Raw genomic sequence first — 26,850 nt, 5'->3', positions numbered from 1 at the left:
GGCCAATGAGGTGGCCCCATTCAATCCAATTACCCAGAATTCAATTCAGCCAGTCTCAAGGAAGGAACCTCAGGAGCCATTTCTAATGATTTATCCATTGACTATCTGACAGTAACAGACAGTCTATGAAGGTAGAAGCTATTTGTGTGGCCCAAATTATAGCAGCAGCTGGAACGTAGCCCAGTAGCATCTGTCTACGCGTTTGCGCTGGCATTGTGAAACAGCACGGAGGAAGAGTATACCTCCACTCTGTTCTGTTGAGGCATGTAAGTGACTACAGGTGGACCAGCACAAACATACCTCTCCCTTCCCGTTCTGCTTTGGTCTGGCTTTCATTACACATGTTTACCCTCTGCACTGATTAAATCTGATTCTATACCCATGTGTGGTATCTGCTTATCCAAATGTTATGCATTGAATTGAATTGGGGCTCTGTGGAACGAGGTTACAGACAGCAGTAGTAGTACTTGTGTAATGTATAGGCTGAGGTCAGTCCAAGTCAGGTTCCCATATGTTTTGAGCCGTTCCCCCTGCTCGTGGCTATTGCATTAACCTGTGTTGGGTCTGTTACCTAAGGGGCTGTCCTGTGTTCCAGAGGGGCTGTCCTGTGTAGGTGATGTGAGGATAGGGGACTGGGATCACACACAAGGCCAGAATATTGATTAGGGAGTGATAGGGTCATAACAGACCTGAGGTGAGACTTGCTCTCCCGCTGATTCCAGGTCAGTCAGGTTACCTTGTCCTCAGCATTTGGGCTAACACCCTGTCTATGGCTTTTAACACTACTGAACCGAACAGAACCAAAACAAGTACTTAGCTGGCCTGGTTATGCATCCACTATCATTGCTGGAACCATGCTGATAGGGACAAGGTGAAAAGGCCAGGTGTCAGTAGATATGAACTTTGCTTTCATAGCCAATATACTCTGAGTGTACAAAACATTAGGATCACCAGCTCTTTCCATGAGACAGATTGACCAGGTCAATCCAGGTGAAAGCTATGATCCCTTATTGATGTCACTTGTTAAATCCACTTCAATCAGTGGGGAGGATACAGGTTAATTAAGAATTTGTAAGTCTTGAGACAATTGAGACATGGATTGTTTGTGTGCCATTCAGAGGGTGAATGGGTAAGACAAAATATTGAAGTGCCTTTGAACGGGGTGTAGTAGTAGGTGCCAGGTGCACCTGATTGAGTGTGCTACGCTGCTGGGTTTTTCACACTCAACAGTTTCCCGTGTGTATCAAGAATGACCCACCACCCAAAGGACATCCAGCCAACTTGATAAAACTGTGGGAAGCAGTGGAGTCAACATGGGCCAGCATCCCTGTGGAACGCTTTCGACACCTTGTAGAGTCCATGCCCCGAAGAGTTGAGGCTGTTCCGGAGGGCAAAAGGGGGGGGGGGGGGGGTGTGTAACTCAATATTAGGAACGTGTTCCTAATGTTTTGTATACTCCGTGTATAATCTCTGTTTCTAAGGGTGGGTTGAATGTACAGAACGCAGATAAAGCTGGGGCTTTAACACGTACAACACAGTCTACCGAGCCACTGGACATCAGCCAGTGTTAGGTTAAGACGGACGGATGCACTGTAGACATTGTTGCTTACACTACATAATGCAACCTTCTACTACTGTATACTTCAAAAGGGTCTGCCTTGAGGCTATACAGGTCACGACCCCTGCCTGTTTGTATAAAGTCAACGATTACTTGTTAAACAAAATCTATTTTGGACCTTACTATATATATACAGTGTATACAGCCCATAATATCCTATGTATTTCAATGTCCTGTTACTGAATGCTTTTCCCCTTAGCGACTGTTCAATGTCCTGTTACTGTGTGCTATTCGAAAATAAAGGAAAGCCACACACTCTATTAGCTCAGATGCAAAAATATTTATGTCCAACGTTTCAACAGACAAGCTGTCTTCATCAGGGTATAATGACAAACACTGCGGGATGACTCATTTATATAGTGTCAAAAGACACACAGGTGTCTGTAATCATGGCCGGGTGTGGCCTGATATCATTGGTTAATTCTCATATATTAACATAGCATACAAAAAACATAAATGGATAGCGTACGATCATAGATTCAATTTGGCTACATAAGCCTACAAACATTTACTATAGCAAAATCACAATAATCACAAGAATGGCGTCAAATCAAAGTCTACGTTGAGACCGAAGGGAGCAAAGGTCTTAAATTAAAGATCCAAGCAGCCTCTCGTTTTAACAATAAATTGTCGAGGTCACTCACTCTCCTAGGGAGGGTGACATGTTCGATGCCAATATAACAGAGACGAAATCGAGTGGTTTTCTTCCAAAAAGTGGGCCGCAACTGGGTAAGTCGAGTTTTTGCACCTAATGGTGCTACCAAGCTCCGAGATGTATGCTATTCCCCATAGTAACTGTTCAATGTCCTGTTACTGTGTGCTATTCCCCTTATCAACTGTTCAATGGCCTGTTACTGTATCCTATTCCCCTTAGTGACTGTTCAATGTCATGTTACTGTGTGCTATTCCCCTTATCAACTGTTCAATGGCCTGTTACTGTATCCTATTCCCCTTAGTGACTGTTCAATGTCATGTTACTGTGTGCTATTTCCCTTAGTGACTGTTCAATGTCCTGTTACTCCATGCTATTCCCCTTAGCGACTGTTCAATGTCCTGTTACTGTATGCTATTCCCCTTAGCGACTGTTCAATGTCCTGTTACTGTGTGCTATTCCCCTTAGCGACTGTTCAATGTCCTGTTACTGTGTGCTATTCCCCTTAGCGACTGTTCAATGTCCTGTTACTGTATCCTATTCCCCTTAGCGACTGTTCAATGTCCTGTTACTGTGTGCTATTCCCCTTAGCGACTGTTCAATGTCCTGTTACTGTATGCTATTCCCCTTAGCGACTGTTCAATGTCCTGTTACTGTATGCCCGTAGCGACATTTCAATGTCCTGTTACTGTGTGCTATTCCCCTTAGCGACTGTTCAATGTCCTGTTACTGTATGCTATTCCCCTTAGAGACTGTTCAATGTCCTGTTACTGTGTGCTATTCCCCTTAGCGACTGTTATTATACCTAAATGCAATCAATTGTATGCACAGATGGCGGCAGGGGGAAATTAGAATGTTCTGATTTTGTACACATAAGGCATAGATTACCAAGAATACTACTATTCATTTCCTTGGTAAACCTATTTTCTATCTAATAATAGGTCCAGGGGATGGAGGATAAGTCCAATGAGATGTCCAATGATACAGTGTCGTTTTAGTTGTGCTAATGTAGGGGCTATATTAAAGGCCAAGTGCAGTCAAAAATGTGAATTATATATATTTACACACTATTAGGTTGAAATAATACTGTGAAAATTATAACAATGCCCTTTTAGTGTAAGAGCTGTTTGAAAAGACCACCTGAAATTTCAGCCTGTTTTGGTGGGATGGAGTTTTGGCCTGCCAATAAGAAAGAGAGTTCCAAGCCTCTCTGCCAATAACAGCTAATTTTCAGTTTTCCCCTCCCCACTCAGACCCACTCCCAGACAGTCCTAGCAAAATTCTTGAGAAATTGCTCTTCGCTAAGAAGTTATTTTTGTTGTTGTTTATTTTTGACCATTTTAATTGAAAACAATTACAGTAAGGTACTTAGAAAAATAAATGATTTGATATTGATATAAAAATGGCGCCATTCGACCTTTAAGGTTTTTGTGCTATAGTTGTTCCCATAGGAGAGCCCTTTGAAGAACCCTTTTGAGTTCCATGTAGAACCCTTTACAGAGAGGGTTCTAGATGGAACCCAAAAGAGTTATACCTCGAACCCGACGGGTTCTCGGGTTCTCCTATGGGGACAGTTGAAGAACCATTTAAGAACCCTTTTTTTCTAAATATAAAGATTCATAGGAGACCTAGGGTTGTCCTCTTGCCCTCAAGGGATTTTTCTCTCTCATCGTTTCTCTTCGTTTCCCTCATCCTTTCTCACATTCTACCACTTGCTTTCCTTCCCCACACTGTGTTAAGAGCTGAGTAGAGAGTAGAGAGGTGTATTGTACAGTTCAGATATGTAATTAAATAATGAAATGTTTGAAGGGGGAATTAGAATTCAGTTGTGAAATAGGAAAAATGTTAGCTGAAATTATTCTCTATCCAAAAGTTCACTGTCTGTTGCCAAAGTTTTTGTGTCGAAATGTGATATGCAAGTTACAAAATTAATTTTGAATTGCATGAATATAAATATTCATTGCTATGCATCTACAGTATTATGTTACTGAACAATTAATCCTTGAATCTCTCAATCAATCAGAGACGATTACTGCTGGCAGGCAGCACTGCCGCAAAAAAGCTGTTGGCTCTTAGATTACTGACCATTTTGAATCCCACCATACCTTCTCCGCTATGCAATCTGGTTTCAGAGCTGGTCATGGGTGCACCTCAGCCAGGCTCAAGGTTCTAAACGACATAATAACCGCCATCGATAAGAGACATTACTGTGCAGCCGTATTCATCGACCTGGCCAAGGCTTTCGACTCTGTCAATCACAACATTCTTATTGGCAGACTCAACAGCCTTGGTTTCTCAAATGATTGCCTCGCCTGGTTTACCAACTACTTCTCTGATAGAGTTCAGTGTGTCAAATCGGAGGGCCTGTTGTCCGGACATCTGACAGTCTCTATGGGTGTGCCACAGGGTTCAATTCTCAGGCCGACTCTCTTTTCTGTATACATCAATGATGTTGCTCTTGCTGCTGGTGATTCTCTGATCCACATCTACGCAGACGACACCATTCTGTATACTTCTGGCCCCTCCTTGGACACTGTGTTAACTAACCTCCAGACGAGCTTCAATGCCTACAACTCTCCTTCCGTGGCCTCCAACTGCTCTTAAAGGCAAGTAAAACTAAATGCATGCTATTCAATCGATCACTGCCCGCACCTGCTCGCCTGTCCAGCATCACTACTCTGGACGGCTCTGACTTACTCTGAATACGTGGACAACTACAAATACCTGGGTGTCTGGTTAGACTGTAAACTCTCCTTCCAGACTCACATTAAGCATCTCCAATCCAAAATTAAATCTAGAATTGGCTAACTATATCGCAACAAAGCATCCTTCACTCATGCTGCCAAACATACCCTCGTAAAACTGACCATCCTACCGATGCTTGACTTCGGTGATGTCATCTATAAAATAGCCTCCAACACTCTACTCAACAAACTGGATGCAGTCTATCACAGTGCCATCCGATTTGTCACCAAAGCCCCATACACTACCCACCATTGTGACCTGTACGCTCTCGTTGGTTGGCCCTCGCTTCATACTCGTCGCCAAACCCACTGGCTACAGGTTATCTACATGTCTCTGCTAGGTAAAGCCCCGCCTTATCTCAGCTCACTGGTCACCATAGCAGCACCCACTCGTAGCACGCGCTCCAGCAGGTATATCTCACTGGTCACCCCCAAAGCCAATTCCTCCTTTGGTCGTCTTTCCTTCCAGTTGTCTACTGCCCATGACTGAAACGAATTGCAAAAATCTCTGAAGCTGGTGACATCTCCCTCACTAGCTTTAAGCACCAGCTGTCAGAGCAGCTGACAGATCACTGCACCTGTACATAGCCCATCTGTAAACAGCCCATCTATCTACCTACCTCATCCCCATACTGATATTTACTTATTTATTTATTTTGCTCCTTTGCACCCCAGTACCTGCACATTCATCTTCTGCCAAACTACCATTCCAGTGTTTAATTGCTATATTGTAATTACTTCGCCACCATGGCCTATTTATTTCCTTAACTTACCTCATTTGCACTCACTGTATATAGACGCTTTGTTTTCTTTTCTACTGTATTATTGACTGTATGTTTTGTTTATTCCATGTGTAACTCTGTGTTTTTGTATGTGTCGAACTGCTATGCTTTATCTTGGCCAGGTCGCAGTTGCAAATGAGAACTTGTTCTCAACTAGCCTACCTGGTTAAATAAAGGTGAATAAATAAATAAATAAGATGTTAACCACCTAACTCTCTCCCAATTCACCAGTGGATACAGTTACTATTAGAAGTTATAACATTAGAATTATTGACAGCGAGAATGAATGGTGCTAGTAAAGGAACAATTGAGGCCTGGACAAAATACTTGACTCTGTAAAGAATAATCTTAGCTAAAGCCCAACACATACAAATAAACAATATATTTATACCTATTTTCCTATTTTTAACATTTTCTTTGCTTTTGTTGGCTGGGTGGGGTTGGGGGAATGAGATGGGAGATTGAGGGTAGAGGCATGTTGGCTGGGTGGGGTTGGGGGAATGAGATGGGAGGTTTGGGGTAGAGGCATGTTGGCTGGGTGGGGTTGGGGGAATGGGATGGGAGGTTGGGGATGGAAGCATGTTGGCTGGGTGGGGTTGTGGGGATGGGGTGGAGGCATGTTGGCTGGGTGGGGTTGAGTGAATGGGATGGGATGGGAGGTTGGGGGTGGAGGCATGTTGGCTGGGGGGATGGGATGGGAGGTTGGGGGTGGAGGCATGTTGGTTGTGGTTGGGTAAATGGGATGGGAAATTGGGGGTGGAGGCATGTTGGCTGGGTGGGGTTGGGGGAATGGGATGGGAGGTTGGGGGTGGAGGCATGTTGGCTGGTTGGGGGAATGGGAGGGGATGGGAGGTTGGGGGTGGAGACATATTGGCTGGGTAGGATTGGGGGAATGGGATGGGAGGTTGTGGGTGGAGACATGTTGGCTGGGTAGGGTTGGGGGAATGGGATGGGAGATTGGGGGTGGAGGCATGTTGGCTGGGTGGGGTTGGGGGAATGGGATGGGATGGGAGGTTGGGGGTGGAGGCATGTTGGCTGGTTGGGGGAATGGGAGGGGATGGGAGGTTGGGGGTGGAGACATGTTGGCTGGGTAGGGTTGGGGGAATGGGATGGGAGGTTGTGGGTGGAGACATGTTGGTTGGGTAGGGTTGGGGTAATGGGATGGGAGGTTGGGGGTGGAGACATGTTGGCTGGGTAGGGTTGGGGGAATGGGATGGGAGGTTGTGGGTGGAGACATGTTGGCTGGGTAGGGTTGGGGGAATGGGATGGGAGATTGGGGGTGGAGGCATGTTGGCTGGGTGGGGGAATGGGAGGGGATGGGAGGTTGGGGGTGGAGACATGTTAGCTGGGTAGGGCTGGGGGAATGGGATGGGAGGTTGGGGGTGGAGGCCCACTTATTTTGAGTTTTTTTCCTGTATGTACTGATTGTTTTCGTTTGAGTGTCAGCCTACAGGCACAGGTTTTATAAACATAGCATTTGAAATGGATAATGTACCTGTAACCCCCCCCCCCCCCAACAAAAAATAACAAAACAAATACAAATCTGTTCATTTAAAAAACGATTTCATTTTATATATAATTAGCCTTTACAGTTAAATCTTAAACCAATTGACATTGCTTTCACACATGGCTACACTTAAACATCGGGGGCCAAAGCAAATACACTCCATTTATCATAAAATTCATATTTAGAAAATAGCAGTACCATGAGCAATCTGTGAAAATGATAGAAAGCTCTTGCAAATGCATTATAGAAATACAGTAACCACAAGAGATTAACTACATTACTGTAGAAATACAGTAACCACAAGAGATTAACTGTATTAATGTAGAAATACAGTAACCACAAGAGATGAACTACATTACTGTAGAAATACTGAGCAATGTAGCTAAGCCAGTGATGTTTCTAATTTAAGAACATACAATGTTATTTGATTCAGGTACAATATGTTTCATTGGATAAAAATAGTAGCCAATGGACAAAACGGCCAGTGGTCTTGAGTAGCATGCACAGACTCATGTAGCAGGAAATGTATTGTAAGTGTATGTCCCAGCTTACTGACAGTCATTTGAATATAGTATTAACTCATTGTAGATGGTTGATTGAGCTCATGGCAGTATATTTGACCTTCTTGGCTGGCCTCTGCAATAACGGTCTATGTGACATTCGTGAAACGTAAAACACATATTATAGACTTAGGACTATATAATACAATCCTATACAGGTTTCGATGTTAACTAGGGTCCTTTAAGGCCAAGTCACAGTATTAAGTATTAAGTAGTAGAATGACAAAGCAAATCACTCATTAAAACCCAACCAATCAGAGTATGTCCCTAACACACCCACTAAATAGAATTATTTTCATCAATGTCCTCCCCAGTCCTAAGCAATGTAGCGTGCAGTAAAAGAGTATGTCTGACACATTTCCCTGTCCTTCAGTATCTGCCCTATATCGTTACCCTTTTGCTAAATATAGATTGGTGTCGTCCCAAAAAAGAAATGCCCAGTCATACATTCACTCTCCTTGTAAGTGACTCTAGCCCTCTGTGCCACATTGCTCCTGTGTACACTTCCCTCCTTTTTTAAGGAGCCCACACCTGATCTTGATTCAAACGGCCTAGTCTTTGCCACAGACAGATTTCCACTAGACATTTGCGGTAATATGATGATTATGGGGTAGAAGTCCTTAATAAGGAAAGCATTTAGCCAATTCAGACGCAAAGGCCTATTGATTTCTAATGGGCTAGCCTCAAGGTCGGACCTCCGGCAAAGAATTCTCGTCTTTCCAATAAGGATGTAATTTGTAATCCAACGCCACACCACAGCGTCCGCTCATTCTCAACCAAGAATCAATCACAACTGGCCAAGAAATATAGGCTACCAAAACCCAAAGATAGTAGTTTGGTTTTTCAAAGCTCATCATCTCACCATGACCTTCATTCGGGCAAATTTGTGATGAAGACTTAATATTCTAGGTCTGCAATTATAACACAATTGAACATTGTACCATGAAACAAGACATACTGTACATGCTTACTTTGTGTATCGCTACCAGTGCCCCAAATCAGCAGCCACATCATCAACCCACAGCCCATCATACAGTCTGTCATACAGCCAATACAGACACGTGTGAGTCTATAGACTAGAGGACCACAGAGGAAGCCAAACCACAGAGGGAATGACTGGCATAGTACGGCCCTGCAGATGTTTACTGACTACCACAATTGGGAAAGAAAACGATGGAACTAGCACACCCTGTGGCCAAAACCAATGTAATGTAGGCCTATGCTTCATTGTGGCACTGGCTCAACTAAGACAATGGAAGATTGGCTACATATTGTTCAGTAAATGTGTGAGGATCTGATTAATGAGTAGAATCCATTTCTATGATCTTTCGTCGTTAGAAATGCTGTGAACAGAGAAACGGAGGGTTTACGTGTGTGTATGTGTGTGTGTGTGTGTGTGTGTGTGTGTGTCGTAGCATCCCAGACAGCAGTCATCTGCAGCAGCTGTTGAGTGTCAAGAGTACTGAGGAGTCTATACTCTAGGAAAATGTAAAGTAAAGATCTCCTAAGGCTATACATTTCTGTGTCTATGAGGGGGTGGCCCATTAAACACTCACCCTGAGGTGAAACGAAAGGCTATGCACGGGACGGTATTCTGTAAACTTGACTCAGCATTTTTTTGTGTTCATGCTTATCTGTGTGTGTTCGGCAGACATGCTCACCTTGTTGGTAGACACACACACACACACACACACACACACACACACACACACTGTTTTCGTCTTGTGATGAGGGACAAAGCTTACCCCACCGCTCAATTCTCAGTTCCCATTGAGGCAGTGCAGCATAGGTGGTCTAGTCGTCCGGTTGTCTGGCTCCTGCACCAGGATGTGGCTGTCATTAAAAACAATAACCTTAGGTGCCTGCATGGTGACTCGCTGTAATTGTTTTCTCATTTGATCTACTTTCTGCCCTCCCGCTCGCCTTGCCGGGAGACAGGAATAAGTGTTTCACCTCCTCCTCTCCTCCTCTCTCAACCTTTTCAAAATCAAATCGGTCCAGTACCATAATCAACAACTTTAGAATATGCTGGGTGAGAATATGAGGGGTGAGATAAGAAGTAAAACCTTTATGCCCCATGCACCGCTCTGCCAGGTCCAACCTCCATCACACACATACGCACAGACACACACACACACACACACTCATGCATGCACACACTGCATTGTGGGTGCACAGTTCTTATTAACAGGTTTTCATCCTCTGCTGTATGGAAATGTTCTCTTGTTGAGTTTTGGCTCTTACCAGTGTAATCACATGGGGAAATCACCCCTCACACTGTGAGTGTTTGGACTTTTTTCATAGTATGTGAGTGTATGTGTGCAGGTGCGTGTGCGCACACGTTTGTATGTGTGTCTTTGTGTGCCTGCGTTCAGTGTTAATGTGCGTGCGATTGTGTGTGTGCACACCCGTGTGTGTGTGTGCATTTGTGGTTGTGTGTGTTTTCATATTTTATGTAATGAGATGTAGCTTTGTTCGGATGTTGAAAATGCCACTCCGGCACTGGAGCATGTCTAATACAACCACAAAGGGGATTCTAATAAACATTACAGCACAGCCGGGAGACAACAGGACACAACGGCCCTCATTGATAGTGTTTGGTTTGACCCGTTGCAGTTTGACCTGTTTTTACGGCAGATGGCTTAGATTCAAATGTGTAGCCTTCCGAGTCTTATATTGTAGTTTAACCCGTTATTACAGTAGATTATTTCGATTTGAATCTGTGCTCTTCTGACTTTATAAGAAGTGTCGGCAAACTTCCGTCACAGAGATGGAAAGAGACCCTATTTGTCACGTACTGTACAGCAGGGACAAACTGACAGTCACTCTGGTATGACTTGTCCGTTTTTATTGGCTTTCAACATCTGGTTCTAGAATGTCCGTGACCCTGTTCTTAGCACAGAGGACACCAGCCCAGCAACATAAACAGAATCTTACTGTACATAGATTTGTCCGCTCCATGGCATCTGTTAGTGACTGCCTCGGACATGGACTGTTAGTAGCAGCACTGTACTGTAGGAAACTGTACTGCACTGTACTGTGTGGGCTGAAGTATAACAAGCAATGGCAAAACACAACGTACATTTCCAGACTGAGCCTATGACCCGGACATTGTGCTGATTGGGCTGTTCAACCTCCCACACCTCGGTATAATGTACACTGATGTTTTATTCCTCTCATTCAGACACTCATTGAAAGAAATGTCTATATGGACAAAATAATCCATACGAAGTAGAAAATATCCATAGTAAAATCTATGTATGAGCACGTGAAGGGTAAAGGGGCCCTATTAACAGAGTATTGTTAGTATAACCCGGGGCCCAGGGGTCAAGGGTTAGGGGAGTGCATCTGTCATGTGAGCAGGGACTGACGTGTTGGAGTTATGGTTGTGATGAATAGGATCGGAGGGAGGGCGTTGGCCCAGGAGTGTCAGGTTAACATTGCGTGGGAAGCTCTACTGGCAAGAATAATAACCAAGGCAATGCATTATACCGCACCACCTATTCCATTGTAGATATAGGATGTTAAACTGTAAGACCATATGTAGGCCACAAACTCTTTCTTTCTGTCCCCTGGTTTACTTGATGATTGTGGAAACGCCTCTAGGCTCTATTGTGAGTGACTTGGATCCTTCCCTGGGCTGGTCTCAAACAGGTCTGCTCAACACCTTTCACACGACCTGTCAAACAAGCTGTCCCGCAGGCCTGATGGAATGGTGTCAGCCGAGTACCTGAATGTCTATGCTCTTGAAACAGATGTTCTTATGATTCTAGAAGAATGACTGTGCACATGTTGCCGGGGTGTAAGTACATACACTGGAATGGAAGAAAGAACTCCAGGCATCTCAAACGTGTCAAAAACAACCCAAGAAAACATCCTCCTCCTCCAAAAACAAACCGGCTGCAGAAGCTTTTGCACGTGTTCCTTGTCAATAAACTGGGAAAGACATCAGAGGAGAGGTTTAGAGAATGAACTGACAATAGACTACTCTGTTCAAAGAAACTACAGTATGTGGAAGTCAGGGTACATTTGACTGCGTGGATGGATATTGGGAAAACAATCAGCTTTCAATGGCAAATGTAAGGCCAGTAAAGTGACACACAGTCATTTACCATGGAAAGGTTTGTAGTCTACAAGCTCTTTAGTTAGGTTACTCAGCTAGTTTTTCAGAGAGGCCCTAATGAACACTCCTGGATGTAGCTTGACAGACACTCAGCCCTGTTAGCCCTGGGGTGCGTCTCAAAAGGCACCCTATTCCATATGTAGTGTGCTATTTTTGACTAGAGCCCTATGGGCCCTGGTCAAACGTAGTGCACTGAAGAGAAAGGGGTGCAATTTGGAATGCAATCCTGGTCTACCCAAGGCCAAAGATAACAACTGTTGCCTGGGCTGATACAAAATTAAGCTGAAGCACACTGCTAGCTAATGCATTGAGCATAAATAGGTCAGACTTCCCCCTCTGAATAATGGGGAGAAAAGTGGACTGGCTCTACCAGAGAGGGCACCACATAAACAAAATGTCACAGCCATATCTAGATGGGATACAGTGCAATGTTGGGGCAAGATGTTTTGTTTGGCGTTGTTTACTGAAGCTGTGCCATAGTGTTAGCTATTAGCTGAAGCTGTGTCATAGTGTTAGCTGAAGCTGTGTTAGCTGTTAGCTGTGTCTTAGTGTTAGCTGTTAGCTGAAGCTGTGTCATAGTGTTATCCGTTAGCTGTGCCTTAGTGTTAGCTGTTAGCTGACGCTTCTGCTAAAGGAGCTAGTTTCATTCCACAAAAACAATGTGCCACAGCCATCTAGAGGGCCTAAATGTAGTTGTTGTTGTTTTGAGTTGTTTACTGAAGCTGGGTTATTGTGTTAGCTAAAGCTGGGTTGAAGGAGCAAGCTAGCTAGCTGCATTACTACCTGTGTTTTAAGTGCCGACAGGCTGGCTGGCTGGCCCAAGCCTCTAAGTATGTGAGTGAGCCATCCATTTAGACCGTAAAACTGCAAATTATCCCTCCAGATGTGTGCTCCAGTTATGCCTTAAGCGACGGATTAAATGCTAATTTGCATTAGGAAGATTTACTCTGCAACGGGTATTACTTGAATTTGCATCGAGGGGAAAAAACACTTTTTGTTTTCTCTGTTTCTTTTTTTTTAAGACATGACGGTGCTCCTGCAAGATAAATATGTTTTGTGTGCTGAAGGAGGTAAATCTCCTAGAAATCAGGAGTAGCACAAGAATAATCATATGCATAGACACCTGAAGCATGCAGGATCATTTCTACCCTCTCAATTACCTTGCCAATGAATACATTACTCAAAGAAGAAGACAACAAGTATTGTGTTGAGAATAATGTATAGTAACTATTCAAAAGTAAAACTAACATAACTTCATAGGTGTCTTTTGTGGCTGGAACCATAATCTCACAGTATGGGCCACTGTAACTAACAACACAACCACCCTAGCCCCTTCTGGCTTACTAACCCAGGCAGTTTGTATATAAAACATTGCTGATATTGAAGCCGGGACAGAAACCCACCTGCTTAACAGGGCTAAATCCAAATAAAAGCCGCCCTGTCTCCCTAACCGATTAGACTGAACCAAGCAGCTGAAACCAAGTGGCTGGTGTCAGCCGAAACAACAGCAGACAGTAAACAGGGAATGTCTGGCCTGTGCCAGGTACAGTGCAGTAAAACCAGGGCCAGGGGGTGCCAGTCCTAGGGCAGTGCACTGTAGAGAAACGTTGTGGGTCCACGGAGCCAATTGACAAGGAACACAATGGTTCTAGTGTATCCTGATCTGCCATTTTGGATCTAGGTTGGTCCAGGTTGTCCTATGACCAGGTCTTCCCCTAAAAAGACACCAGTCTATTTGGACATGGCAGCCAGGCACACTCGTAAACAAGACATGGGAACAAATATCTCTCACCATTGCTGTATGGAAAATATCGCTGTCAAGTCAAAAAAAAAAAATGTTTGCACAAACAAAATGTTTGAACAATTACAACAGCCTGTAAGTCACACAAGTGTTCTAGGGCGCCAGTGCCACCCCAACACATACCTTCACACAACCTGTACACAATACCGTTGGATCTGTTCTACATAACATGGGCCATTGTGGGCCAATGTCATTGTCATTAACACAAAAGCCCTGGCAATTACAGGATGATTCTCTAACCCTACCCTCCATCCCTTCCTGCAATAGGCAGCCATTTTGATTCCTGCTAAACCAGTTTACCCCTTTTTAAGTCTTGGTCACCCAATTGCGTCTGTGTCAGCTCTCTGTGTAATTTGATACAGTGTATTTTCTATGGGCTGCCATCAGACCCCTGGAAGTCTCCTTTTACCTTGGCTGGGTCACTGTATCAGAGTTTGTCCCAAAGGTGCTACATTATCAGAGCCTGTCCCCAGGGTGCTACATTATCAGAGCCTGTCCCCAGGGAGCTACATTATCAGAGATTGTCCCCAGGGTGCTACATTATCAGAGATTGTCCCCAGGGTGCTACATTATCAGAGCCTGTCCCCAGGGAACTACATCAATGAATTTTGTGACAAAGCCGAGCTCCCAATAGCCTGAGTCATAACAATCTACCAGGGATTTTATGGGGTGGGTTTTTATGGGTGCAACTCAAGACCCGACAAAGCACAGAGCACACTGGGTTAGAATATAAAGAGAAGCTCTGTGTGAGAGTATGCTACTACTAATATAGGTCGATGCCATCACAGCCATAGTGCTAGCCATTTCTTCAGATGTATTAGACATATTCTGAAGAGAACAGAGCGTCTGTGTACGTGGGTGTGTGTTGACCTAGTTAACGGACTGCTGAAGCAGAACAATTAACATTTTTTGGAAGTGTTTTCCTTAATGACATCCATTTCCGCCTATGTCAGTGTGTCGAGTCCCGTCATGTCCAGCGATGAGCTAGCTGCTAGCTAAACTAAGTAAACACAGCAGTTCAGAACTTGAATACAGACTCCAATTAAACATGAATGATGAATCGAGCCATGCCCTTATTTGGTCAGTAGAGCAGATCAGAATGCAGGGAGGAAGACAATGATGCGCTGAGAAGGAGAGGAGGGAAATCCACTCAGAAAACTCAACTAAAATGTAGTATGGATCTCACCCAAAGAACTAAACTAAATGTAGTATGGATCTCACCCAAAGAACTAAACTAAATGTAGTATGGATCTCACTCAAAGAAAACTAAACTAAATGTACTATGGATCACATTGCTTTTTATAGCTCGGATGAATGTGAATTATGTCCTTGTCCATCAAACCGATAGAAATCAAACATTTTCTAACTTAAAATCCATCTGGACACAATTAACTTATCGTAATATCAAAATCGTACAATCGAATTCTGCTGTTATGAATCATAGCCTACACCAACAATGAAGAATAAACTTAAAGGGGCACTGTGGAAGCTCATAAACAGTCGTCTATATTAATGATAGGAGCCTCAGTGTCTTGATAACTCTTTCATCAACTAGGCCTGACACTATTCTCATTCATTTCACACAGCTTTTATTGATAGAAACCAGGGCATTCGCCACAATAATCTCATGCTTTGTGTTGCAGTGGTAGGAAGTATACAGTTACATTCTCTTCATACAGTATGTAAAAGAGCTCAATGACGGACAGGGACAAGCCTCTGTATGTCAGCGATAGGTAATAATGTCTGAGCACACACACACACACACACACACACACACACACACACACACACACACACACACACACACACACACACACTGTGCCCAGTACGGCCCACCCTAGAAATTTGGGCAAGTTTCATCAAACCCTGTTTCAAGAAGAGGTTGAAATGAGGACAGGCATTCTGATCCCAGCAGGGAAGGAGAAGGAGAAAGGTACAGTCAGGGAGAGAGGGGAAAGGAGGGAGGGAGGAAGGTACAGGGAGGGAGGACAGGACAGTGAGGGAGAGAGGGGAAAGGAGGGAGGGAGGAAGGTACAGTAAGAGGGAGAGAGAGAGAGGAGAAAGGAGGGAGGGAGGGAGGTACAGGGAGGGAGGAAGGTAAAGTAAGAGGGAGAGAGAGAGAGGAGAAAGGAGGGAGGGAGGAAGGTACAGGGAGGGAGGAAGGTACAGTAAGAGGGAGAGAAAGAGGAGAAAGGAGGGAGGGAGGTACAGGGAGGGAGGTACAGGGAGGGAGGAAGGTACAGTAAGAGGGAGAGAAAGAGAGGAGAAAGGAGGGAGGGAGGGACAGTCAGAGTGAACGAGAGAGAAAAGGGGGGGAAGGGAGAGAGGAATGTACAGTCAGAGGGAGAGAGAGAGAGAGGAGAAAGGAGGGAGGGAGGAAGGTACAGTAAGAGGGAGAGAAAGAGAGGAGAAAGGAGGGAGGGAGGGAGGTACAGGGAGGGAGGAATGTACAGTAAGAGGGAGAGAAAGAGAGGAGAAGGGAGGGAGGGAGGTACAGTCAGAGAGTGAACGAGAGAGAAAGGGGGGGAAGGGAGAGAGGAATGTACAGTCAGAGGGAGAGAGAGAGAGGAGAAAGGAGGGAGGGAGGAAGGTACAGTAAGAGGGAGAGAAAGAGAGGAGAAAGGAGGGAGGGAGGAAGGTATAGGGAGGGAGGAAGGTACAGTAAGAGGGAGAGAAAGAGAGGAGAAGGGAGGGAGGGAGGTACAGTCAGAGAGTGAACGAGAGAGAAAAGGGGGGGAAGGGAGAGAGGAATGTACAGTCAGAGGGAGAGAGAGAGAGGAGAAAGGAGGGAAGGAGGGAGGGAGGAAGGTACAGGGAGGGAAGAAGGTACAGTAAGAGGGAGAGAAAGAGAGGAGAAAGGAGGGAGGGAGGGAGGAAGGTACAGGGAGGGAGGAAGGTACAGTAAGAGGGAGAGAAAGAGAGGAGAAAGGAGGGAGGGAGGAAGGTACAGGGAGGGGGGAAGGTACAGTAAGAGGGAGAGAAAGAGAGGAGAAGGGAGGGAGGGAGGTACAGTCAGAGAGTGAACGAGAGAGAAAAGGGGGAAGGGAGAGAGGAATGTACAGTCAGAGGGAGAGAGAGAGAGGAGAAAGGAGGGAAGGAGGGAGGGAGGAAGGTACCGGGAGGGAGGAAGGTACAGTAAGAGGGAGAGAAAGAGAGGAGAAAGGAGGGAGGGAGGGAGGGAGGGAGGAAGGTACAGGGAGGGAGGAAGGTACAGTAAGAGGGAGAGAAAGAGAGGAGAAGGGAGGGAGGGAGGGAGGTACAGTCAGAGAGTGAACAAGAGAGAAAATGGGGGGAAGGGAGAGAGGAATGTACAGTCAGAGAGTGAGGGAGAGGGAAGTTGCAGCAACAGAGAAAGACGGGGAGGTAGGAAACTAGTAGTTACCGCTGTATAAGTATCAATTAATTAGGTCATATCCTTCCTTTTTCCTCTCATCTTTTAATGAAGAGAATCATGTTCAGTGTTTTTAACTAAGGCAGTCTTTGAATGTCATAATACAACATTTATTTCATAAGACAATAAGATTGTAATAATTATTTTATTTTAGTCCACAGCTTCAAGTAATTATTTTTGAGCACATTTCTCTCTCTTGTAGTGATAATAATGACTGGTGTTTATCACCCCTGTGATATCTCCAGTCTATGACTAACTTCCCATCTGTTAGCTCTGTCGTTTAATAAGTCCTCTTTTATCCAGCATTATACCGCACTCAACATAAAATAGTGTGTGTGTGTAAGTCACATACACAAACACAAAGGTGAGGACGCGACATACAGTAGTTCTCATGTGACAACGTGGAATTAGCAAAGACCCAGGCTTCAATGTCTTTACCTCCTCAAGGAACACCTTCCTTGCTAGGGCAGGGAAAGACACCTTGGACATGACCCCCAACACCCCTGTCTCACATTCACATCCCAAACGAGCAACTAACGTCCCTCACAGCCTCACAACCCACAATGCACTGGGGCCAGCCGCACCGAACCACACCACGAGGACGTGGATTTAATTAGATATTAGTATCCAGCCGCGTCTGAATTAATCAAATCAATGCTACTCATTAATTTAGTAGAAGAACATACAATTAAAGGGCTATTAGCGTTCTCTCAGGAGTCTGCCCTTTCATCCTGCCAGTAGAACATTGGGACTTGGCCCAGGTCCAGAGGCAAAGCGTTCTCTTTTAACCAGCACTTCCTCTCCTCCGCCTGACTCGATTCTACTCCTCTTCTCCAGGCTGGTGCCATAGAAGTACAATGACTAGATGTAGTAGGTGCAAAAAATAAACATTGGCGTCACTTTAAATCGATACTCTCTTTTATCCATAAGCATAACATTTAGTGGGAGGATGATAGAGAAATATGTTTTATTTTTGTATTTGCATGTTTGTGGTACTGATCTAGACCCAGACACCAGGTACCTTACAAGTGTACTGGGCCTTTTGGGTTGTATCTTAATTTGGTCCCTGGCCACATTGATTTAAACACTCACACCATTTCCATGACTTAATGGTGCTTGACAGCATTTATCCTGTAAGTAGCTCGTCATTTAGGATGGCGTCTCAAGAGTTTTAAACAAAACTCTAGAAATGTCAACACACTGTAGCATAGTCCCAGTCAATGCTTAACAGGGCACTCTCTAAATAGGGTGACAAGAGATCTGGAGATTTAGGGAATGAGCACACAAATAATCCAGCACCCAAAACTAGGTCATTTTATAGTAATATGTTTTGTTCAGATAATTTATCATTTGATCATGGCTGTGTATATCTCAATTGAGGAGGTAAGGAAACTAGACTGAAAATAAGATTTTAAGCTTTTACATAGACTTTGAAGTAGTACTGTATTGTACTGTATTGTACATGGGACTGTAGGGTCCCCTACAAGCTTTAAACAGTAATTCCCTACAAAACATACAGTCAAATATAATCTTATTTAAATACAGCAGGGGAAATCCTCTGCGTTCAAAATGTCAATCTCTGCACCGCATACAGCTGGCCACCTGTTTCTCCCAAAGCACTGAAGCAAACTAGGCTCTGACTGAAAATATTTCTGGGCCAAGGAGATTCTTTTTCTCTCTTTTTTTTTTTTTGCTCTTGTGAATTAAAGTTAAAACGCTTTCGCTCTGAGTAATCCAGACTCCTCCGACGAACAGTCATTTTTAATTAAAAACATTACCCCATATACAGAGGAAACCAAAGTGAAGCCTGAAAAAAATACTAACTGCACAGGGATTTCTCTCTCTACTTCGACCTAGCAGTCTCTCGATTTTCTCTCTCTCTTGCTCTCTCTCACTCTCTTGATATTCTCTCCCTCTCTCACTCTGTCTCTCTGTTTCAATCTTTCTTTCTTTCTCCCTCCCTCCCTCCCTCCCTCCCTCCCTCCCTCCCTCCCTCCCTCCCTCCCTCCCTCCCTCCCTCCCTCCCTCCCTCCCTGCCATTCAAGGCTTCAGTTGATCAAAGGAAGTTCCAGTTTCTTGCTGGTTTTTAACGGTTATGTAACTTTCTCCTGATGAAATACTGGCCTGGGAACAATACTAACCCACCCAGAGCTGAACTGGACCATAGAATTCCTGCAATTGGACTTTTTGGGGTTATGTGATCCTGGCAGGAAGTCAATCCAACTCACACTGCGGCAACGCTTGGCTACTTGGAACGATTGTAAACACCCTAATAAAATGTAATTAATAGGTACCATTTACATTGTTTACTGAGTAACTTTGATTAATCACATAAAAACAAGCAACCTCAGCACAGGAATATAACTAAATAAAGCAATATTTCTGAACCACAGGGATATGGGTCTTCCACAGTGCAGTTTTGATTGAACCCCTCCTCTTGTGATGAGCTATGTGTAGATGGAATGAAGTGTTCTTTCCCTGAGAACAGCAGGACTCTGGCTAGTCTTCCCCAGTGCGTGTTTGACTGAACCTCTCCTGTGAGGAGCCAAGTGTATAGTTTTATAGAGAGGGGCAGTTCCAGTGCTGTGTCTGTATCTGGGTCTCTGCCATACGGCCAGGCCAGGCCCCACCTCTGACTGTCATCCTGCCTGACATTAGGGGGCTAAGCTGTATCTCATTAGGCCTAGGGTGGCAGTGATCCCGTCAACATCACTTGAAGATCTGGCTCCCACCATAGGGGAAGAAGACAGGTTGTCTCCAAGGTAACGGCCAGATCATTTGGCAGGAACTTGCTGCCTTGTTATCCCACAGAAACCCACAGATACTGTAGGCAGCGCAGCTGGCACACACGCACACATACATACACACACACACACACACACACCAATACACGTGTGCAAAGACAAACACACGTTTAGTACCTCCACTGCACATAGACATCAGCTCCCTCTCTGCCAATCAAACATCCGGCTATTCCTCTGTGTCCAGTATTGATTTAAAACACAATGAAGCCAGGGGCGGGCCAACCGTTTAGGAAAAACCATTGAGTTCATTTGCTGCTCGTACCCTAGGGATAATCATTCTCACTGTTGAAAGAGAAATTGATTTCTGTTAATCATGAGCCAGCGTTATTCAAATCAGTGTGTGTGTGTGTGTGTGTGTGTGGGGGGGGGGGGGGGGGGGGTCAAGTCAAACCAGGCCAGATATCTTGAAAGAGGGGGTTAGAGAGGGTTATACAAGCAGAGTCAAGTATTTAGGTCATAAAGGGCAGTAGAAAATAGTTTTTTTGGGGGGGGTTGTTACAGTCAATGACATGAGTTTGCATATAACCATCGAACTGACAGAATGGCATGTAAATCTAACTCATTCCCACCTGATCTCAACTAAGTCTCTGGCCCCATATTCACAAAGAGTCTTTAGATTAGGAGTGCCGATCTAAGATCACTTACGACTTTTAGTACATAATGAATAACATTTTATGGACATTTTACAACCTGACCCTAGATCAGCACTCCTACTCTAAAAACACTTTTTGAATACATGCCCTAACCCCCTGTCACATACTCTACTGTACATCCTGAATGCCAAAAGTGGACTGACCATTCCATAGCCAAGTATGACAAGAATAGCCCTGATCAGACAGCCAGAACAACTGGATGAATTGTAGCATGGCCTATCGATAGGAGGTCAATGGGACAGGGACTAACCTCCTGGACCAACATAACAGCCTCAGGACAAAGGCTGACATGACCATTGCCCCATTTTTAACCAGCCTGATGATGCTATTGGTGCTATTTTGAGTGAGACTGGATAATTGTTGTAGATCTGTTTGTGAGTGCGTTCAAATAAAGTGGTTGGGGAGAGAGAGAAATCATTAGTTACGACCAATGATGTATACAAACCCTGGATTGCTGATGCTATGTATTGGCCATTGAGAGGCTTTGAAGTCACTGGTCGGCCATATTGGCACTTCCCCCAGTAGGAGCAGTCCTCCATAGGAATGAATGGAATTCTACAGTATTTCAATTAAATGTTATTGGATTATCTTTTGCTATAGTGGGGAAAGTAACATTAGTAAGCTAAAAAAATATATACTAAAGGAAAATAGATGATGTAGTTTTTTAATTTTTTATGTTTATCTCACATAATATAATTTAAGATTATGCATTATGGTGTCTGTCATATAATACATGTGGCAAAATGAATGTAGACATGAATAAATGCATTTCTAAAACTTCCAAAATATTTTCTACAACGTAAGGGAGTGCTAACATGGAGGCACGGTGGTTTACACCACCATTAATAAACATCCCCTCTGTGAAATGAACAAAAATGAAGAAATATATCACACCCAAAACAACTCCCAAACTCTCCAAATACCAGAGCCATAATCATATCTTCACATCTTTAAATGAACTGTAAACAAACTCCTTCTGCAAGGAAGGAATTCCTTATGTGACTCCTTCACATACTGAAATTGCAACAAAGTTGGATCATTTTTTCCCAATTTCCTGGTTGGTTTCATAGCTGTGATACTTTTGTTTTATTCATCCTGGATCTTAATATCACAATGCTGTATTTAGCTTCACACTCAACTGGGACATCAGATAAACTGTCCGAACAACAACTGTGTCAAAGTTAGACGTTGCCATATTTGCCTGTGCAAAACAAACCGTTTTTCTGCATGTTTGTTTTTGTTTGGTGGCCGGGGCTCTGCCCTGCAAGGCAACTGTTTGTTTCCTACATCTGGCAACAAAAGCATGTGATCAATCATTCATAATAATTTATGACGTCGCCACATAATGGCCAGCCCAGGCTCCTAAAAATATATTTGCATTACACAAGGTCCCTTCAGGACCTCTCAATAACAGTACAATAAATGTTGTTTTTGTCCATACACATAGCTCTGATAAGAGAACAAACTTTAGCCTCTGTTACACTGCTGCCCTGGCCCTATTTTCTACTGTATGTTGCGATGTTGCTATCTCATGCTGGACCCCATCCCTTAGTTCCTGTTCTCCCAGCCAAGCCAACATCCCGCTACTTTTCCCTTTCCCAAACCTTGTTGTTATTAGTATTTTGGTAGTCCCCAACTCGGAGCAAACGCCCTTCTTTAACCTCTCAGTCCTTAGCAACATGGTCTTTAAGTCAGACACATTGTCCCCTTCATTCATCCTGTCACACTGTAGTAAACAGACTCAGTTCCACCCAAAAGCTACATAGCAGGGAGCATCTCTCTGCACATGAGAGCCCTTGGATTATACCACTGGGTGTGCTTTGTGCAGATGCTGTGGACAATCCATCATGTCTTATAACAAGTCTAAAGTAACATAAAGTAACAAGTCTAAAGTAATAACAGTTTCTGAGCCAGCACTCTTACTGTACTGGAGTTGTGCAGCAGCACTACAATCCCACAATGCTGTTTGTTTTCTGCTTCAACTTTTCTATATTGAAAGTAACAAACATTTCTGAGCCAGCCAGCCGCTCGTACTGTGCTGGAGTTGTGCAGCAACACTACAGTACCCACAATGCAGTTTGTTTTTGTCCATACATGGATTTCTTTCTTACCTTGACATGCTGTCTGGCATGCAGCCGTGACCTGGATAGCCCTCTCCTCTTGGACCCTGCGACATGCCGGGCCGGGATTTCCACGACTCCATTAACGCGGTAACAGGCGAAATTAGATTCAACAAGGGGTTCGTCCCGTGATCCCTTGGGTCGTGCCGTGAGAAAGACATTGTCCCCTGTGCTCCGATCTGGTAGTGAAACGAGTGTCCGCCTGAATTAACACCCACAATGGCCGAGGTGGGCACAACGTTGTTGTTGTTCTCTTGGTAGTAGCTGCCATCGTTGTTCTCTTGTTTAACTTTAGACAGGAGGTTGTGGGGGAACACGCCGGCTTCGTAACTGCCATTCATCTCCGTGCCCGGAGGTCCCAAGATCCCAGAGAGACTGTATTCGTCAATGTTGTCCCTCAGAGACAAGTAGGTAATCTCGGACGGACCTGACTGGAAGAGACCCATAGAGTGTTGCTGCTGCTGCTCAGTGTAGCACTGAGGATTCATGCATCCGCCGCCATCTTTGTTTGGCTCACTTTTTATCTGTGTGATGAAAGGTGAGCCATTGCCGGGGCAGCCGGTGGCCTGGTTACACTTTGTGTTGTTGCTACCATTACCCAGACACATGCTCCTATAGTCCGTGTCGGGTTCATTCTTGATGAACTTCACCATACCCATGTGGTCCAGGCCTACGTTGAACATCTCCCCGTCCACGCTCTCCACCTTGGGGAACTCAAACTCCTTGAAGTCCTGCTGGTCTCTTCGTCCCTCGGGACTGTTGGAGTCATTCTGGACCAGGCCCAGTTCACTAGCAGGGCTGGACACAGCAAAACCACCCCCACCGCCAGAGGGGTTCCTGGGGCTCGAGGACATTGCCATGGGGCCCCCGGAGGTCGGACTGGAGATAGACGATGAAGCCCTCATGTTGTTGGTGCTGCCAGTGGGGCTGGAGACAGACGATGACCTCATGTTGGTAGAGGTGCTGCATGACGGTGGGGAGCGCACGCTGCTCATGCTTTGTGGGCTGGAGATGGGTGAGCGCATCACATTGAGGGGGCTGGTGAGTGGAGGCGACCCCACCGTGCTGGAGCCTGCCGGGCTGCAGGTGGCCGAGTTCCTTCTGTGGACGTGGTTGTGGGCCAGAGCTGGTCCGGCAGCGTTATGCTGGTTGACGGGGTTACTGATGGTCGTACAGGTGAACGGCCCCCCAAAGCAGGTGGGGCTGGTGGTGGACGAAACTAGGTTGTTGCTGCCCCCGGGGCTGGAGATGGAGCTGGGCGCCTGGGGGCTGCAGGACAGAGACAAGCCCAAGACGGCTGACCCTGATGGGGTTCCAGATGAGCAACAATCCCCTGGGGTGGAGCTAGGCTGCTTCAGGAACCCCGTAGAAGGGGACATCAACTTGGGGCTCCCCGTGGACGCAGCACACTGGCTGTCCTCGAGACAGGGGCGCCCACAAACTCCCGCTGGGTACATCTTCCCCGGACTACAATGACCCCCCTGTTGGCCGAAGCCACCAAAGTCTGTGGCCTCCCTGGCCGCGTTCATATACAAGCCCATGGACTCAGCCACAGTTTTAGACAGCTCCTTGGAGTCCATCATCTCTGGCTTCCTCCCATGGAGGGAACTGTTAAAGAGGGGGAGAACAAAAGGCTGGTGTTGGTTCTGGGTCAGTTTGAGAGTAGGCTGCTGCTCTGGCTTCTTCTTCTCTTCGTTGTTATTGTTACTCTCCTTGCTGTCGGCTGTGTTGCTGCTGGGGGAGCAGCTGACATTGACTATGTCCATCAGGACATCACTGTTGCTGTTCAGGTTCAGGCTGTCTGCCTCCTCGGCTCCGCTGCAGCAGTAGTCCATGGCACTGCTGGGGACATGGGACCATCTGTTCTTCTCTGTGTCCGTGGATCCTTCGAAGAAACTTGGGTATCTTTTGGTCTCCATCGCTGGGTCATTGATTTACCTGCAGGTTGTAGGAATACATTAATTTGATGAATGCTGTTTAAATATGAATTCAAAGTGGTAGGGTATTTTTTATGCATTATTCACATAGCATGCAAAAGCTGCTGGAATCTCACATTGCCGAAGCTGGAGGGGGGGGGGGGGGGTCATAGAACGATTTGTGTTGTCATGTCTGAGTAATACTCGTTCTATGACTCAATTCCCCATCACACCTTATCATACATTGCAAGTTACTTCTTATAATGCATTTCTTTAGATGTATGACATGATACCTTCTGGTTTGCAGGATTAATTGCACTAACTGTACTGTTAAATCGCCAAGTCAGTACAGTTTGATTTAAAAAAAAAATACATGACGTAGTTTTATAGTTTTAATTTCCTCCTCTTGGGCACTTCCATTGGATAGAGACAGACACAGCGTCAGATAAACTTTCATCACGGATTGGTCCGACGATTCTGTCAATCCGCTATTGTTTTTTCAAACACAACATAGCTGCGACATAACTTGAAAATGGTATCTATCTTTGAGCGTCTTCTGGAAAACATATAACAACTTTCTAGAATAATTCAATGCGCAATATTGACCCATGCTATCACATTTAGCCCTTTATATTATGCGTATTGTAATGTTGTTGTTCCTAAACTTATGCCCTGGTAAACTTATATTTTAGCCTACTGTCAAAGAGAAGGACTAAAGAAAAACACTGATATTTTGATGAGGTGACCTAATTACGGGTTAGGCTATACTAAATGAGAACGCTTATGAGATAGGATAGTTGTCGACGCACAAACTACAAAAACAGGTAGGCTACATGCCAGGTTGTCACGACAGATGAAGGCTATGCAATATTTTGGGGGGCAATCTGATCTACCAAAATGCACATCACAGTTTTGACATTGATGGCAACTGATCGAAGAGTGTGCAAAACTATTTCAAAAGTGCATTAATAGTTAGCAGGCAGGTCATTTCAGACATCTCAGTTCTGCAATGACAGCAGAGCAAGCCGTACTCTTATCCATTATTTCTTATTGTAAAGAATGATTATCTGATGGAAATGTCGCTGGAGACAAAGTTCAAGTTGTTATTAACTGATCTTTGAAAAGTCATAAACAACTGATTTTAAGTTTAGATTCCATAATAAATAAATGTCCCAATAGCCTGCTGGGCGCAAATAAGTCAAATTATTATTATTATTATTATTAGGCTATTTTTATTGTTTAGAGAGAAAGAGAAAGAGAGCAGCCTTTATTGTATTTATAGCCTATACTGTAGGTCGCAATCTGTCCGAGCGGTCCCTCGGGATATAGTTCAAAGTTAAAGATTTCCTGGGGATAATTCAGGTGACAATTAAAGTGATTTACATTTCGTTTAGGGAGTTGACATATTCATCTAAGTATTATAATAACCACAAGTATTTTACCTACCTCGAGCTATATCATTCTGCGCCCTTACCTTAATTACGACATTCAGATTTGTCAAGTGGCTGTGTTGCTGGGCGGCAATAATCCAGAAGAGAGAATAAAGACACGAAACCAAGCCTGTACCTTATTTCTTCTTCTTTACAATATCCCCCACTTCAGCTTTTCTGCATTTTCTCTTTCCATACATGTAGTTTCAGTTCTGACAGCTCAACGCACAGAACAGTAGGCTAGAACTCTGCTAGGCTGCGTAGCCTATATCACTCGTAATCCTCAACATCAAGACGCTGCTTGGACACACCGATCGAGAGAGACATATAGATCGGACGCATCAGGTATTCTCACATTCGGACCATAATTCCGCAGATTTATGATTTTCTAGCCATTCGATAGAATGACTGATAAAAACAGCGAAGGAGTCAGACAGACTTGCAGTGCGACGTCATTCTGTGCACATGAACCCTCCTTCTGTAACGAGTGCAATACAAACTCTGAAGGGGTGGCGGGGACGAGAGAGGGAGAGTGGAGGGGAGGGAGGGAGGGGAGTGCGTTCGGTCGCAGGCTCCTGAGCACAGGGACGCTATTGCGCTGGAAATAGGGTAACTTTACATTTGAAGTATGGTTGAGTTTCTCCGTTTTAACACTTAATACTCAAAATGCTTTTTGGATTGGAGGAGACGTCTCATGAGCAAAACAATGTTTTTTATATAGTGTAGCACACAATAATACATTGCAGTGG

At 44.7% G+C, this 26,850-nt stretch overlaps 1 protein-coding gene across 3 annotated transcripts in view; it reads right to left on the bottom strand.

Moving 5' to 3' along the window:
* Positions 1–26,583, bottom strand: part of mrb (mineralocorticoid receptor form B) — a 98,132-nt gene extending 71,549 nt beyond the window's left edge. Inside the window, exons 1-2 of one of the 3 annotated variants that reach the window (XM_021617183.2) lie at positions 26,146–26,583; positions 22,747–24,693 (exon numbers count right to left, since the gene is read on the bottom strand). In XM_021617183.2, coding sequence (XP_021472858.2) covers positions 22,747–24,674 — 1,928 coding nt within the window. In that variant the 5' untranslated portion in view covers positions 24,675–24,693; positions 26,146–26,583. 3 annotated transcript variants of the gene reach the window in all.
* Positions 26,584–26,850: the final 267 nt, after the last annotated feature.

Source organism: Oncorhynchus mykiss, chromosome 10 (genome assembly GCF_013265735.2).
Source record: "Oncorhynchus mykiss isolate Arlee chromosome 10, USDA_OmykA_1.1, whole genome shotgun sequence".
NCBI classification, from domain to species: Eukaryota; Metazoa; Chordata; class Actinopteri; order Salmoniformes; family Salmonidae; genus Oncorhynchus; species Oncorhynchus mykiss.
This window is presented reverse-complemented; position numbering and strand designations above follow the sequence as displayed.